The 17,186-nt window shown below is 48.1% G+C and overlaps 1 protein-coding gene across 1 annotated transcript in view; it reads left to right on the top strand.

Moving 5' to 3' along the window:
* The window catches only part of CEP57 (centrosomal protein 57kDa), a 25,813-nt gene extending 9,813 nt beyond the window's left edge, over nt 1-16,000 (top strand). Inside the window, exons 5-11 of the mRNA XM_015418851.1 lie at nt 1,252-1,368; nt 6,011-6,088; nt 8,278-8,394; nt 10,135-10,215; nt 10,943-11,169; nt 11,847-11,991; nt 14,548-16,000. Coding sequence (XP_015274337.1) covers nt 1,252-1,368; nt 6,011-6,088; nt 8,278-8,394; nt 10,135-10,215; nt 10,943-11,169; nt 11,847-11,991; nt 14,548-14,760 — 978 coding nt within the window. The 3' untranslated portion in view covers nt 14,761-16,000. The remainder of the gene's footprint in view (nt 1-1,251; nt 1,369-6,010; nt 6,089-8,277; nt 8,395-10,134; nt 10,216-10,942; nt 11,170-11,846; nt 11,992-14,547) is intronic.
* Nucleotides 16,001-17,186: the final 1,186 nt, after the last annotated feature.

The following is a 17,186-nucleotide window of genomic DNA, read 5'->3' as shown; positions in this document are numbered from 1 at the left end:
CCACTGGAAATGTGCTTGCCACTGTCCCCCCACAAGCCCTGAAAGTTGAACAGAAAGCAGCAGTGTTCCAGAAGGACTTTGAACTGGCTTGAAATGGGAACGGTGCGGATTACTTCTGATTGTTCATTGATTTAGTCCCGTGCTGCTTTAGAAGATCCTGGACTTCTTTCTGAACTTCTATAGAAAAGGCTGAGTTTGATTTTGAAGTCTGTACTGCTTTGAGTGCCTTTTAGCAGCCTGAATAGCCCTGATTGGCCCGATCGCTTCAGAACTTGGGAGCGAAGCAGGGTTTGCCGGTGGTTAGGACTTGGATGCAAGACCAGGATTCCTGTGCAGAGGCAGGCAATGACAAAACCGCCTCTGCTCGCCTCTTGCCTTGAAAACCCCACGGTTCCGGAGTCCTCTTGAGTTGGCTTGTGACATGATGGGACAACTGAGTGCCTTTTGGGTGGCCGAGTGGTTGAGAAACAATCGTAATAGTAGTGGTAACAAGTGTAGGTGACATAGCGAGGAGACATTTGGTGAGCTCTGCTTCTTGTGCCGAAGTGGGAGAAAACCGCATCTCCCTTTGCCCTCTGTCTCTTCTAAAAGTGCAATGGCACTCTGGGGGAAAAAACAGGATTCTTTTTTGTACATAATACTGCTTGAGTGATGGTGTAATGTTTTCTGATTTTTTCCCCAAAGTGCACCATATGTTTCATCTCGGCAACCCTTAAAACAATCTTGCAAGGCAGGTCAGTATTATCCTCCCCGTATTACGGATGGGGTGAGGCTGAGAGCAAGTCAGCTGCTTTAAGTCACCTGTGAGTTCATGGCTGGGAAGATTTGAACCAGGGACCTCCTGATTCACAACTCTGTGTTAGCGGAGGCGTGGGGCTGGGACTCGGTGGTGGAGTCTCTTCCTTGGCATGCAGAAGGTTCTAGGTTCAATCCCCGGCATTTCCCGTTCAAAGGACCAGGCAGTAGGTGACGTGAAAGACCTCAGCCTGAGACCCCTGGAGAGCTGAATTCAGTCTGAGTAGACAAGCCTCTCCTTGAGGGACTGATGGTCTGATTCAGTATGAGGCAGCTTCATGCGTGTGTCCATGTATGAAATGCTTTGTGGTTTTGGGGAGAGAGCAGCTAACTACCATTGTTGACTTTTTATGCACACACACACGATCGGCTTCTCTGATTTCAAACCCGACAGGTGGAACTCTTCTTATCCTTTTAGCAACGGGCCCATAAAGGCCTTTGCCTTTCTCTTTCCAGGCCACGTTGGAAAGCGAGCATCTCCTCGATCAGTCACACGTGAAATCGAAGCTGGAGAGGCTGGATGTGCTAGAGAAGGAATACGCCAGGCTGACGGCGATGCAGTCCCTTGCGGAGGTGGGTGATCCTGACTCCTCGGGCATCGCGGCCTAGGATTTGAGTTCGTCACCGGGGCTGAGCATCATTGTAACTGTTCAGCCTGTCGTAGTGCTTTGAAGTAGTTTCTCAAACACACGGAAGTTAAGCGTGGGGCCCTGCCATTGCTCGGTGGTAGAGCATGCGCTGGGCATACGGAGCCCGGCATCTCCAATTAAAAGGACGAGGTCATAGGTGATGTGAAAGACCCCTGCCTGAGACCCAGGAGAGCAGCTGTCAGTCAGAGCAGATGATCGTAGAATCATAGAGTTGGAAGGGACCTCCAGGGTCATCTAGTCCAAGCCTGGCATAACGCAGGAAATTCACAAATACCTCCCCCCCCATGCCCCCAGTGACCCCTGTTCCGTGCCCAGATACTGACCTTCCTGCAACCTTGTGCTGGTTTTAATTTGGTTTAAAAATCTTGTAATTTGATTAATTGTGGCAGAAAGACTGTTGATTTATTTAAAGGCAAATATTTACCTATCAATTCCCGTATCATAAGTTTTCATCCCACCCCTACCCTGTTCCCCTCCCCCCAGTCCCCCAGCATGGTATTCAGGGGACAGAAGGGCAGGGCTGTGAACTGGGACTTGGCGTGGCCCGCTCTCCTTCCCCTGCCCTGTGTCATCGGAAGCCCCTTTGACTTTGCAAACAGGGACGCTTGGAGTCCCTGGGTGCTCTAAGGCAGCTGATGCCATCCTAAGCAGAGGTACCTTGTTCTGTAGCATTTCAGGTTCATTTGCTTGTTCATCTTCCACCATTATATCTGCCATCAAATGTCAGCAGTGCCCTTCCACTCTCTACATCGGACAAACAAGTCAGTCCCCGCGCAAAAGTATACCGGATATAAATCTGGCATTAAAAACTGCAACACTTAAAAACTGGTGGGAGAACATTTTACTCTTCCAGGTCATTCCATTGCTGACCTAAGGGAGGCAGTCCTCAAAAGAAGAAGCTTCAAGGGAAAATTACAACACAGGGTTACTGAACTTGAGTTCATTCACAAGTTCAGAACAATGGATCCTCCAGGGCTGAATAGGGACCTAGGATTTTTATATTCACAAGATGTTAATTTTCTGGCCCCTGGGATTTCCCCTCTGCTCTAATCAAGCTGCATGTACACATTGTGCCTTTACATCCTTTACAAGCATTCTTTGCAACCCCCCTCCCACCTTCTGACTCGGATAAAAGGACTCAGATTTCCGTTTCTACTGTACTGTGTCTGACGAAGGCTTCTACCCTGAAAGTCTTGGTCTTTAAGGTGCTACTGGGCTCGAATCTAACCAGGATTTTAGTTTGTTTTTTTGTTGTTGTTTTTTTTTAAAAAGGTTACACCCTTGAATGGATTTAGAAGGGTATAATCTGCTTAGGCTCCCACTGCAAATATTTCACTGTGGTGTTCTTGTTTTTGTGATAAATGTCATGTTGATGCTTGACACAGGGGTACTTTCAAAACAATTTATTTGATTCGCGCACAGTTTATTGGAAGAATTAAAATTCATGCAACTAAACTAAGGTTAAAGAATCTGTTCTGCTGAATTGTGTTGAATCTGGAGCCAAGATCTCCAGCCCTGCAGGGGTACTTTCAAAACAATTTATTTGATTCATGCACAGTTTATTGGAACAATTAAAATTCATGCAAACTAAACTAAGATTAAAGAATCTGTTCTGCTGAATGGTGTTGAATCGAGAGCCAAGATCTCCAGCCCTGCGCCGCAAGAAACTCAGGTACCAGGAAAACTACTAGACCAAAAATAATGCTGAGTTATATTACGCAGGCTAATGTGAAGCCTACCTGTCACTGTATATTTCTTGTGTTACACAACCTTGCGTGATTTCCCCCCCCAACACACACTGTTATTTTTGTGAGGCTTCTCTGCTCTGGTTCCCCTGGCAACTGAACTCGGAGCAAGTGAATAGCCCTTCCTTGTGATGCCTGGAGCCACGGATCTGATAAGCAACAGTCCTCTCTCCGTTCTGTGTGGGTTCTCTGTTGCATTGGAGTCCTGCCCTTCCTTCAAAGGGGCCAGAGCCCATTTGACTTCCAGGACAGTTTGTTTGGCTCTGCTCAGTTCATAAAAGTTTGCGCAGACCTGGCTCGGATTGCATTGGGCAAGAGAAGAGGGCTGGATAAGGAGAGGATAGATGAATACAACACACGTGAAGGATCTCTCTCCACACGTATCCCCCGTGTGCTCTGTGGTTACCATCTCACAGTCACTCCCCCTACTTCAGGTGGCACCTACTAGAGTAAACCATCAGCGATTACACAGTAAACATAAGACCAAAAAAACCTGTGCAGAAGGACGCTAAGAAAAGAAAAGAACAATTTACTAATGAGTAGCAATGAGGCATACCAGCAACGTAAGACTTTGGAGATTTCCCCCCTATGAATATTGACCGGCTGCCCTATTAATATCTTCCATTACAAATTGGAAAGCTGTTTTGCTGATGTTTACCTTGGAAACAATGGATGAGTCCTTAAAGAGTTCTTTAATCAGCCTCTACTGAGGAAGACTATTCAAAATGAAGTTCTGAAATCTGGAGTCTTCATCGTCCATTGTAGACTTACCTGTTGAATTAATACAATTGCAGATTTGCCTGTTGGATTGTTGAAAACTTACCTGTAAAAACAGTGGACTCACCTGTGGGGGTTTGTAAACACTGCATACGTAGTATGCTTAGTTGAATTACTACTAGGTTCATTGTAGACTTACCTGTTGTCTTATTGAAAAATTGTAGACTTACCTGTTGGATTGTTGAAAACTTACCTGTTGGATTATTGGGAAAATTGTGGATTTACCTGTTGGATTTTTTGTAAATACTACATATGTAGTATTCTTAGTTGAATTACCACCAGTTACATTGCTGCCACTCATTAGTAAATTGCTCTGTTCTTTTCTTAGCGTCCTTCTGCACAGGTTTTTTTGGTATCTGCTTGAGCCCCTTCCTTCTCTATAGTGTCGCCCACCTTGTGGAAGCGGCTTCCTGAGGAGGAGGTGTAGGACTTTCAAGGAGATAGCTGTGTTGATCTGTTGTAGCAAAATAAAGCAGAAGTCCAGTGGCACCTGAAAGACTAACAGCATTTATTTCGACAGGAGCTTTTAGTAAGTCACAGCTCACTGGCAAACCAGGCACAGACACAGTATGTTAAAATGCTCTCTATTGAGCAGCGATAGAAGGACATCAATGTTTTCTCACTCAAGTTATTTTTCTGTAAAAAGTCTGAGAAAAAAGAGCCTCTGCTGGGCCTTCTTCACCAGAGCCATGGTGTTAGCACTCCAGGTCAAGTTTTGCTCAATAGTCACTCCCAAAAACTTAAAAGTAGCCACCCTCTCCACTCGTTCTTCACCAATAACCATGTGAAGCAGAGGTCATGAGGTCTGGGGTTTAGACATTTTTAGGAGCTGCGTGTATGTGGGTGTGTGTGAAGTGCTGTCAGGTTGATTCTGACTTATGCCCCCCCCCAATGAATGAATGACCTCCCAAACGCTCTATTGTTAACAGTCTTGCTCGGGTCTTGCAAGTCAAGGGCCATGATGGCTTCCTTTATAGTGAATCAATGCATCTCGTGTTGGGTCTTCCTCTTTCCTGCTGCACTATTGTCTTTTCCAGGAGTTGCTGACAGCTGTTTTATTTGTGAGGGCTGTTCAAAGGGCCTAAGCTTGCAGGCATTTCTAGGGGTGTCCCCCCCCCCTTTTTTCCTGCTGCCCTTCTGTTTGGGGGGGAAGACAAAACAGATGTCTTAGGTGCCTGTTTCCAAATAGCAGATCACCAGGATTTTGGCTTTTTAGAAACCGAATGTGGTTCCCTGCCCACCTACAGATAATGGTTTGGAAGCCTGCTCTTTCCTGCCTAAACGTTTTAGTGTTTTTGTGAATGTTTTAAGGTCTGGGCTACATATGCAGGTGAGTGAAGTCGAATGGGAAGTACTACATCAACCTGCAGGAAGGGAATTGCATTTTGCAAAGTTCCTTCTCCAACTGGCAGTTCCCTCTTAGTAGGGTAACCAGCACAGCATTTGAACGGCTGGGCTGTAATCCTTCTCCCTGACATGTTAAATATTATATTTATGGGAAGTTTTTATGAGGAGGCAAGGGAGACAGTGAAACTGCGCATCTACCCACCGGCTGTCTGCAGTGGTATGGCCTGTCTGTTTCGTGTCTAAATGAGTGAACAGTTAATGACAAAATCAGAACCACATGCCCAAGCCACCTGTCTCTGACCTGCCCCCCCAGTAAAGTTCATAGCCTGCACATGGATTTTAACTTGGTGGTGATTGGAACTCAGTGGCAGAACATCTGTTTGGCATGCGGGAGGTCCCCGGTTCAGTCCCTGCTGTCTCCGGTCAGAGGGATCAGGTAGCAGGAGATGCGAAAGCCCTCTTGCCTGAGACCCTGGAGAGCTGCTGCCCGCCAGAGTAGACAACAACTGATCTTGACTGACTTGGGATATGTGTGCCTGTCTCCCAAGTTCAGTTTTGATACTCTGTCCACTGCTCCACCCTGATTCTTACCCGGTAGCCATATTTGGCCATTTCTCTGTTTTTGATACTCTGTCCACTGCTCCACCCTGGTTCTTATTTGGCCATTTCTCTGTTTTGCTTTGTTTCTTCATTCAGAAAAAGATGAAGGAGCTGGAGGAGAAGCTCCGAGAGGAAGAACATACGAGGAAGCTGATGCAGGACAAAGCAGCCGAGGTACACCTTGTGGCTGTGGTGGAGAAGGAGTAACTGCTGAGGAGATGTGTGATGGATGTCGTGTTCTTCCTACTCTTCCTTCAAAGAACTCGGGGGTGGTGGTGGTGGTGTATGTGGTCTGCTTCCTTCTCTTCCACCGTAGCCTCAAAACATCCTGTGAGGTTGGTCGTGCACTGCACCCCCGCGCACACGGCTTTTTTTTTCGTGTGGCACTGTCCCCCCCCGCACCTGGCATACCTGCAGATAAAAATCTGCCGCACTCTTATCCCACCCGCCCTTCCAGGAGTACCCAGTTTTAATCGCCCTATGAGGTCGGTCTGGTGAGTGGCCCACGGTCAACCAGTGAGTGAGTGCGACTTCAACCCAGTCCTCTGTGATTGAAGTCCAGCACTGCAGTGGCTCAAGTGGTTAAGATGCTGAACGGCAGGCTGTGGAAGGTCAGTAGTTCAGCAGTTCGAGACCCAGGTGCCGCATGATGGAGTGAGCTCCCGTCTCTAGTTCCAGCTCCTGCCAACCTAGCAGTTCGAAAGCAAGAAATTGCAAGTAGATAAATAGGTACCACTTCGGTGGGAAGGTAACAGCATTCCGTGCGCCTTGGTGTTTAGTCATGCCGGCCACATGACCACGGAAACGTCTTCGGACAGCGCTGGCTCTTCGGCTTTGAAACGGAGATGAGCACCGCAACCCTAGAGTCGGACTCGACTGGCTTTCGAGCAAGGGAACCTTTACCTTTACCTTTTACTCTTAACAGCTGCACCACACCAGCTGTGAAAAAGAGAGAGCCACAGAGGCCTCGCTGTCTGTCAGGCGCGAGCAGGTGACTAGTAAGCCACAATTAAATTGGATGGTCTTTCATACTGTGCAGAGGTCTGTCCAGTTGGGCTGTGGAACAAGATGTGACTTTGCTCCTGGTCTGCTGATAGGCCTCACCTTGCAGTCAGTGACCTGCAAATTCTTCCGGGGGGGAGAATGCGGCAATTTCTTATTAAAACCTCAAATCCTACCTGCAAGTTAGAGCTCCTCTCCTCCTGCTGTTCTGACAGGTCAGGGGTTGCAGCTTTTATGAGCCTCTGGGGACCTTTGAAATTCTGACACAAGGTGGCTGGGTGCAACTACAAAATGGCTGCCACGGGGGTGTGTGGGTGGAACCAACCATACTAAATCATGGCTACCAAAGGAGGTGGAGCCACACACACACAGGAAGCACAGGTGCTGGGGAGAAGAGCTACCACTGAAATAACGTTATTTTGATCTGCCCAGCCAACTGGAACTGCAGTGGCCAATCAGAAGCCCTGCTGGGCAAGTTCCCCACCTGGCCCCACGCATTTCCTAAAAACACTTGGTGGGCAACAGGAAAGGTGTCGGCGGGCGTGAAGGCTCCCACGGGGCACCATGTCGAGGACCTCTGGGGTAGCAGATGGTCCTCAGGCCCTTGATCTGTATAGCCGATCAGTTCGTCCATCTAAAGTAACAGCAGTGTTGTGTTCCTGTTGGGTTTTTTTTTTTTAATGGTGGGGATGAGAATAACTTTTTGCTGAGCATGCCTAAATTGTTCTGGCGGCGCTGTGGGCGTGGCTCAGTGGTAGAGCATCTGCTTGGCATGCAGTAGGTTCCAGGTTCAGTCTGCGATACCTGCAGGTAAAAAATCTGGCAGGAGGTGATGGGCAAGAGCTCAGCCTGAGACCCTGGAGAGCTGCTGCCAGTCTGAGTAGACAGTGCTGACATTGATGGACCAATGGGCTGATTCAGGATAAGGCAGCTTCATGTGTTCTCAGAGGAGGCTTTGGCATCATTCAGGCCAAGATTTGATGGAGGGCAGGAGGAGTAGCGTTCGGGAGCTCAGGTGTTTATTGAGGATTCAGTGGGATGCAAATTGTAGGGGGAGACGTAGGGGTAGGGATGCCTGACCCTTTTCCTGCTGCCTGCGGCTCGTCAGCTGTATCTCCCTCCTCTCGGCTGGTTTTCTCTGGTCTAGTTGTATGTTTTGAACCAGTTCTGTGCAGGAAGGTGACTTTCAGACTCTCTGTGGAAGGCCCGTTGTCTGATCCTCTCCACACTCGCCTGGGAATAAAATGCACAGCCGTGATGCAAAGCCAGCAAGCTAAGGACGGCTCCTTGGATGGTGCTCCCCCCCTCGAGATTACGTCCCTTTTTGACTAAAGAAATAACTTCCAGGCTTATCTCTGCAGTTGCAGACCGGATTAGAGACCAACAGGAAGCTGCTGCAAGCGAAGACGCAGTTGGCGCCGACGTTGCTGCCCTCGAAACCAAAGAAGATGAAGAAGAAAGCAAAGCAGTTGGACAAGGTAGAGCGAAAGCACAGAGATTGGATGGATTGAACTGAGTCAAGTTCACGGTTTCTGTATTGACCTATAAGGCCCTGAGTGGTCAGGGACCGACGTATCTACGGGACTGTCTCCTCAGTTATGTCCCCAGGGGAGCCTTGCGCTCCTTAGACAGCCCTATGCTGGTGATCCCCGGCCCCAAAGACGTCCGGCTGTCCTCAACCAGGGCCAGGGCCTTTTCAGTCCTGGCCCCGACCTTGGTGCCAAACTCCATCAGGGCCCTGCAGGATCTGATGCAATTCCGCAGGGCCTGCAAAGCGGGGATGTTCCACCAGGATTTTGGTTGAGGACAGCGACGGTTCCATCTAGGTGGTTGTAAACATCTATTTTGCCCTCTTCCCCCCCTGTCCGTGAAGTTGACTGGCAGTGGGAGATGGAATGGGGATTGGTTATTCGCCATCTGATTGTCTTTAATGTTCTACCAATGTTTTAACTGTTTTTATCTTGTTTTATTTGTGGTTATACATCACCCAGAGCCCCTGCAGAAGCAGGGCTTGGGCAATTCATAAATACAATTAATAACAATAATAAGAATAATAAGAATTAGTAGGCTTGATAACCCAGGGTGGGGAGAAACCTCCGTGTTTGGGGGCACCCTCTCTGTAACGGGTGGCAGAGTCTAACAGCGGCGGGCTGTTGCCTTCACACCCTGCCTCATTGCCCCCAGGGACAGTAGTCTTTGGAAGAAGGATGCTGGAGCAGGAGAAGGGCGTTTCTGCCTGCTCAGCCTCCACCCCTGGCTGCTCAGGCCTGAAAAGGAGCAGTGACCTGGTGCTGTGTAGTTGAGTGTCAAAGGAGAACGTTCTGCCTGCTGGTTGGGCTTTTCCACCTGCTGGCTGGAAGTCGAGGGGCCGTGGCTCAGGGTCAGAACACCCGCTTTGCACACAGAAACTCCCAGGTTTGATCCCCGTCCCTTTCAGATAAAAGGATCAGGTGTTAGCTGATGCAACCGACCTCTTCCTGAGACCCTGGGGAGCCGTTGCCAGTCAGAGTAGACAATACTGAGATTGATGGACCAAGGGTCTGACTTGATAAAAGGCCGCTTCCTGTGTTCATACGTACAGGGTAATAGAGGGGGTTGCCTTTGTTTCTGTGCTGTCCGGAGATTTTAGGCTGCCATTTTATGGTTTTGGATTTGCAAGCTGTTCTGAGTCCCACTTTTCCTGAGTACAGTGGAATAAAACTATATCAAATCTGGGGTCCGATTCAGAAAGCTCTCAAGTTCTTTACGGACGTGCAGGCTTGTATGCACATCTGCATGTGCCACATAAGAACATAGGAGACGCCAATGTTGGATCAGGCCAAAGGCCCATCCAGTCCAACACTCTGTGTCACACAGTGGCCAGAAATAACAGGTGCCATCAGGAGGTCCACCAGTGGGGCCAGGACATTAGAAGCCCTCCCACTATTGACCCCCCCCCCCAAGCACCAAGAAGACAGAGCATCACTTGCCCCAGAGCCCCCCTTGTGGCTAATAGCCACTGACGGACCTCTGCTCCATATGCTTATCCAGTTCCCTCTTGAAGCCGTCCATACTTGTAGCCGCCACCACTGATCCCCCTCCCTTTCAGATTAAAGGATCTGAAAGGGACGTGTAGCTGCACGTGCGTAAAGACCACAGACAAGTGGTCTATTGCCTAGGGGCAGCAGGGCTCGATGGAAGTATCTTTTCAGTGTGATAGTTTCTCTTGTCTCCTTTAGAGCGATTCTGCAGTGATCCACTTCCACCCCCAGCCCCACTACAGGCTGCGACTGGGCGACGTGCCGTTTGTCGCTGGAAAGGTGAGGGGACCTTAGGAACGAAGAATGCGGTGGCTAAGTAGGATCCTGGCGGATCAGCTGTGGTACACCCATGAATCCCGGGATGTGGGAGACAAAGAATAAAAACACTGCCTTTGTTCTGTGCTTTTGAGAGTTTCCCAGAGGCGCCATGTGGGCCTGGATGGGGTCCAGTTGAGCTGGTTCCCCGTCTTCCTTGTCATTTTGTTTCTAACCTGCCTCTGCTAGGAGCACTGAATGATTCACTTTCAGTTACTGATTTTTTTTAAAAATGCATGGGATGGGGTGAAGCAAGGAATGTGTGGGGAAGTCTTCCACATGGACCTTGGAAAACCACTGTAATCTGGATTTCCTAATGTTAGGACTTGCGATCGCCCTCACTTGAGATGCACCACGCAGAAGGGCACATGGTTGTACTTGTTAGGACGGCTGTTGGTAAAAGAGGCGGTAGGCATGTGTTAGACCATGAAGTCTGCAGAAGGTCCCATCCCACCCGTCTCCTGTTGAAAAAGTTTCCTAGGGAAACAGGCCTGGGAAATCCCTACCTGAGACAGCGGCGAGCTGCTGCCGGTTGAAATAGCCGGTACTGGGCAAGGCGAGGCAGTGTTCTGACTGTACGATGCAGTTTCATATACTCACGTCGGTTGGGAAAGGTGTTAACTTTGTAGCTTAGCGTAGAATTTCCTGCAGATCCTCTGTCCTCTTCACCCCTCGCCTGCGCTTCTTTCAGTCCACCAGCCCCAGCCACTCCGTCGGGGCCAACGTCCAGCACGTCCTGCACCTCATGAAGCATCACTCGAAAGCCCTTTGCAACGACCGTGTGGTGAGTGAAGTCCCGTTGGGCAAGCACGCAAGCAGAGGCCGGAGGTCCTCCGAGTCGTCTGTCTCTTCCGCCTCCCAGGGGGACCTTTCCGAGGTGCTGCTGACCTTGCAGGACGAACTCGGGCAGATGAGCTTGTGAGTCACAACTCTGGCATGAACCGTATGCGCACCGTTCTCTTGGGCGCTCTGCCTTGTTTGTTTTGGGGGTCTGCTGGTTTGTAGACAGGTTAGAGGCCTGATTTAAATGTGATGCTGAGAAGTAAAAACACATTCTCCTGTGACTTTGCCCTTGCACAGTGTCTCTTTCAAATTGGGCTGTTAACTGTGCAAAGTCTGCAACACACTTGACCGCTTTTTATGGGTAGTAGCCCAGTTCAAATGAGATGCCGAGTGCAAAATCCCACAGGAAAGTGCTTGTGCCTCCTCAACATCATGTTTAAATCAGGCCTGAATTTTGTGGAAGGGGAAGTTCTGGGATTTCTGACACCACCCTTTCCCCAAGTGCTAGAAAGTTATCCAAACTGCTTTGGGGACAAGAGGGAACTGGATTTTGAAATTAAAATTTTTGAAAAACTGGTCAGTACTTGTGTAGGATGGGAGACCACCAAGGAATGCCAGGGTCGTGTCGCAGAGGCAGGCGATGGCAAACCGCCTCTGAATGTCTCTTGCCTTGAAAACCCTACGGGGTCGCTGTAAGTCAGCTGCCACTTGGTTCCACACCACCTCGAGGGGTTCCCTGCCCCCAGCGAATACATTCTGATAAGGTACATAAAGAGTATTCCTAATGAGCTGGTCTTTCCCTTGCAAGCCAGTGACCACCAAGAGCTAGCAAAACTCATCCAGGATGCGCCAACAGATGACCTGCGGGAAGACCTGGAGAGGGACCGGAAAGGGCTGGTGAAGAGGATGGAGGCCAAGGCGGAACAAATCTCTAAAATTCAGCGGCATCGGGCACGGGTGAGCTACACTTGTGCAGTCTTATTCCAGTCTTAAATGCTGTACATGTTTCCCTCCCTGCAGAAGACCAGGTGTGTGGTATGTGTGTGTGTTCAGAAACTTTGCTCTCACACACAGTTTTTGAGATTGTGATTTCCTTTCCCCCAAAGTTCCTTTTAACTAACAGCATCTAGGAACCTGGTTTTAGAAGAATTGCATCTCAGATTTTTAACTTGGTTCCCCAGTTTGTGATGTAATGAGAGAAGAATCCATAAACAGTCAACACCCTAAAATGTAGTTGAGAGTATGCATGGAATTTTCAGAAACTTTGCTCTCACACACAGTTTTCGAGATTGTGATTTCCTTTTCCCCAAAGTTCCTTTTAGCTAACAGCATCTAGGAACCTGGTTTTAGAAACATTGCATCTCAGATTTTTAACTTGGTTTCCGAGTTTGTGATGTAATGAGAGAAGAATCCACAAACAGTAAACACCCTAAAATGTATATGAGCAAGTTGACAGTATGCATGGAATTAAGGTGGATCACTTATTTGGAAATCCCCCCCCCCCATGCTCAGAGGCCAGATTTGCTAAGCATTCAGGGGCTTAAGCTGACTGTAAAAAAGGTTTCCCTAATATCCACCCAGTACCTTCCTGTGACGATCTCCTATTGTGGAGGACTGAATTTCACTTTAAATCATACTTTATATTTATAAAATAGGTAGTTCCAGCTGCCACCAGGAATTTTGTTTAAATTCTAAATCCCCTTTCTGCTTCTGGTTTTGGTATTGTGACCCAGGGTCTTGGCTTTCGAGGATCTATGTGGTCCTGAGGAATAGTGGATAAGGCTTCTGGGATAAAATTAAATAAAAAGGATTTATTGAAAGAACAAATTAAGAGGTTGTTTAAACTGTAACTGTTTAGGAAATAGGTATTCGTAAGTATGTATGTCAACTGTATCACACAGGCTATTCTCTTTGTAACTTTAACTCTCTTTAAGAACTGTAGTTTCACTTTACAGATATATACTGCTTTCTCTTTCTCTGATACCACACATCACTGACTTCACATAGAACTGATTCCACACAGAACTGTCAGCTCTCTCGCTCTCTCTGACTCCACACAGCACTGTCAGAGCTCTCACTGACTGAAATCCAACTGAACAACATCAACTGCTTTTTCTCCAACTGTCATTATTCCAACTGTCATTCTCCAATCTCTGACACACCTACACAGATCCACACAGAATAACTCCTCCCACACTCTGTCATCCACCAATCACGGCCCACTAGTTACTATCAAACATTTAAAGGGACACACACACTCTCAAAAAAGGCATCATCACACTTCCCACCCTTAATTTAAACCCATTGATCTTCGACGTGGTCTCTGTGCTTCACACCCATGGGATTCAGTGTGCATGCGCTGGATCGATCGGTGCTGTAGCAAGCTCTTTTCTAACGGATTTTCGCACCCAGTCCCTCCGGGCATGCACAGGAACCCCACCGCGCATGCCCAGAGGGGTGGGTGCGGACATCCTGCCAGTTCCTTTCTTACCGCTGCGTTGGAAAGACCTCTTTCGTCGTTGGTCTTCCCCTCAACCGCCTCTTCTCCAGACTGAACATTCCCCAGGCCCCTCAACCTTTCCACACAGTTCTGGGATTCCCCACTCCTCCACTTGCAGCTGCTGGTTGACCTTGGGCAAGCTGTAGTTCTGTCAGAGCTGTTCTCTCAAAGGCAGTTCTGTCAGAGCTCTTTCAGCCCCACCTACCTCACAGGGTGTCTGTTGTGGGAAGGGGAAGGGAAAGGAGTTTGTAAGCTGCTCTGAGACTCTCAGTGAAGGGCGGGGTATAAATCCAATCTCTTCTTCTCTTCATATTCTTCCCTGACATCCTAAATCTTCCTCTCTGAGCCACACAAGAAAAGCAGGTTGCTTACCAGTAACTGGTGATCTTCGAGTGGTCATCTGTGCATTCACACCCATGGGATCTATTGCGCATGTGCTGGATCGATTGGTGCTGTAGATACAACGGATTTTCGCACCCAGTCCCTCCGGGCATGCACAGGAACCCCACCGCGCATGCCCAGAGGGGTGGGTGCGGACATCCTGCCAGTTCCTTTCTTACCGCCGCGTTGGAAAGACCTCTTTCGTCGTCGGTCTCCCCCTCAACCGCCTCTTCTCCAGACTGAACATTCCCCAGGCCCCTCAGCCTTTCCGCACAGGGCTTGGTCATCCTCATTGCTCTCCTCTGCACCCCCTCCATTCTGTCCACATCCTTTTTGAATCCTTTTAGTGCGTAGATACCTTTCATCTTGTATGGGACTCCCTCGAATTTTGCTGCTTTTGTGGTCGGCAAGCCCCCCCCCACCCCCCAATTACTTTTCGATGTTATAATGATAAAGAGCAAAAATGTCTTGGACACAGGTAGTTCAGATAGGAGGAAATAAATTCTTAAGAGGACCGGGACACGTGTAGTAGGTTTTAGAACTGGGAGGAAAGAGCAGGAAGAGAAGCTTTCTAAAGCAAAGAGAAGGCCACTGGAGACAAACGCGTGTGTCCCTTTATGTTTCCTCTCTAGCTGGAGAAACACAGGCGGGAAGGCAAAGCCAAGCACTGTCGCTCTCAGCAGCCAAGCAGCGTCGGCGAAGGGAAAAAGACGCTGGCGAAGGCGAAAAGCGTCGGCTCGAAAGCAATGCCCGGGGAGAAGGGCAAGAAGAGCCTTCAGCTGCTGAAGGAAATGCAGAGCATACAGACCTCCCTTCAGAAAGATGAGATCAGTTGGGAGTACTGAGGTGTTTCCTTGTGTGATTTTTCTCTTCTTTGGGTTCGTTTTGCACTTTTCTCTCTCCCTCTTTTTGGCTCCCGCCCAACTGGCTTCCCTGGAACAAAACAAGGTCAAAGTTGCACTTGGTAAAACGAGAAGCCCTCCGATTTTCCACCTGTAGGCCCAATTGCATCGCAGCCCCTAATCCTGCTGGGAGGGGGGGGGGAATGAGAAGACCCTTCTGTTACTTCAGTATCTCTCCAGCCCTTTTACTTTCCTGTCAACTATCCCTACTCTTTTTTTTTTTCCTTTTTGGGTTGTTTTTTTTTTGCCACGAGGCCTACTCCTTGGCCTACTTCCCTCTGCCTCAGGCAGTTAATTTAAATTGCTTGCTTGGGTCAACTCTCCTCTGAGGCTGGTGGCGGATGATGGTTTGCCCCCACGAGAGAACCAAAGATGGTACGACGGAGGTCCTGTTTCCCGTGTGGGTGGGTGGTTGGGGTATGCACATCACTCTTGTCATCTCTGGGTACGGAGTTTGTGCGGCGCTTCCAAATCATGCACAGTGTTTGGGTTTTTTTTGGCCTTGCCGTGTCTTCGATCGGAAAGTATGCGTGCTGCACAGGTAACGAAGGTTCTATTGCAGATCTTCTACTCTTTTCAGTCTGTCTCTTGCCTCAAGGGTCACTTTGCATTTCTTTTTAAAAACATGAGGGGACATTTCGCATGCTTCAGCTGTTCACACCTCAGCATTTCTAGAAAGAGGCGCTAGGCTTGAAGCTTACCAGTTCCACAGGGAATTATGCAGGCTGGCCATCTCTCTTGACCTTCGGTCGCATCCCATGGACTTGTTTACCTCTGCCTAAGGATGCTAATGCTTTTTGTTGCACAGAGCAAGGAAATCTTCAGCCTTTTGTCCCCAGTAATGTGATTTCAGAATGGAATTTGCATAGCCATTTGGAAGTTCTCGGCTTTGGGTTTCCTTCCCCTTTTTAGTCTTTGCGGAAGAGCAGGAGGCAGGCGTCTCGTGTTTTTAAAGACACTTCAGATCATGCTGTTTTTTGTACCGGCAGCTTGTTTTTAGCAAACTCCCATGCGCTGGGCGAGAAGCTCTGGTGTTTGTGATGGTACCGAAAAGATTTTGTACATGCTTGCACACATGGATATTATTTATTACATTAATAACATAAAGCGTTTCCAATGATTGGAATGTACCAGTGACTCACAATTGCCTGTGTTCTCTCCAAGGTTTGATTGGAATCCAATAAAGGCGACTTGCTAATTGAGAAAGTGAAATGAAAAACCCGTTGTCTTTCTTGGAATGCCTCTTTCCAAGAACTACTTGAAACCCCCAAGATGACATCTGTCTAACAAATGTGAAAAGGGGATTGCAAGAAGAATTTAAACTGCTCTGTCAAGTATACTGTTTGCTGTTTATGGCTGCAGTTAGCACTTCACAGCATTGGCACTGGCCAGTAGCCCCTTGCTAAAGCAAGAGATGAAACAGCTGTGGCCCCTCCACAAGTCTGTTGTTTGTTCCTCTATTTTTAACCTGAAGTGAGCATGCTTCTTTGACCCTACAGCTCAAAGGTGAGCTGTCCCTACAGCACTGCCAGAAGCAAAAGGGAGGGAATAATTGGCTCAGGCTACTAATGGCCTGTTGGGATCTTTCCTGGTAAGTCAAAGGACCAATGCATCTGTGAGATCCCTCTATTGTACAGACTCTTCAATAAAGTTGTTGGGTTTTTTTTTGGGGGGGGGACTGGTGTGGGATAACGAACCTTGTAAATATACCACTCTGGGTTCACTTACCTTGACTGTCGCATAAAAATGGCAGAATATCAATTGAAGCAAGAAAGGAGCAGGAAAGAAACAAGTTTTTTGGTATTCCATTTATCTCTTTCTTTGAGAGAGACGATACATAGTTAATAACGGAGTTTAAAAACAGCAACCTACCCCACCCCACCAAAGGCATCGTTGAAAGCCTAGTTTACATAAATAAAGACAGGGTAGCTCCCCAGAACTTGGTCTACAGATGTGATGAAAGCAGAACTAAGTGACTGAATGGACCATCACTTTATAAACTACCGTGGATGATTCCTTACATGAAAGTGCCCTGTAAGCAGAAAGGTAGCAGAACAGGGCAGGCTTGGACACCTTTCATAGTGAAGTGCTAGTGTTCCCCCCCCATGGCAGAATATCAATTGAAGCAAGAAAGGAGCAGGAAAGAAACAAGTTTTTTGGTATTCCATTTATCTCTTTCTTTGAGAGAGATGATACATAGTTAATAACGGAGTTTAAAAACAGCAACCTACCCCACCCCACCAAAGGCATCGTTGAAAGCCTAGTTTACATAAATAAAGACAGGGTAGCTCCCCGGGACTTGGTCTACAGATGTGATGAAAGCAGAACTAAGTGACTGAATGGACCATCACTTTATAAACTACCGTGGA

This window comes from Gekko japonicus, unplaced genomic scaffold (genome assembly GCF_001447785.1).
Source record: "Gekko japonicus isolate JY-2015 unplaced genomic scaffold, Gekko_japonicus_V1.1 scaffold1687, whole genome shotgun sequence".
Lineage (NCBI taxonomy): Eukaryota > Metazoa > Chordata > Lepidosauria > Squamata > Gekkonidae > Gekko > Gekko japonicus.
This window is presented reverse-complemented; position numbering and strand designations above follow the sequence as displayed.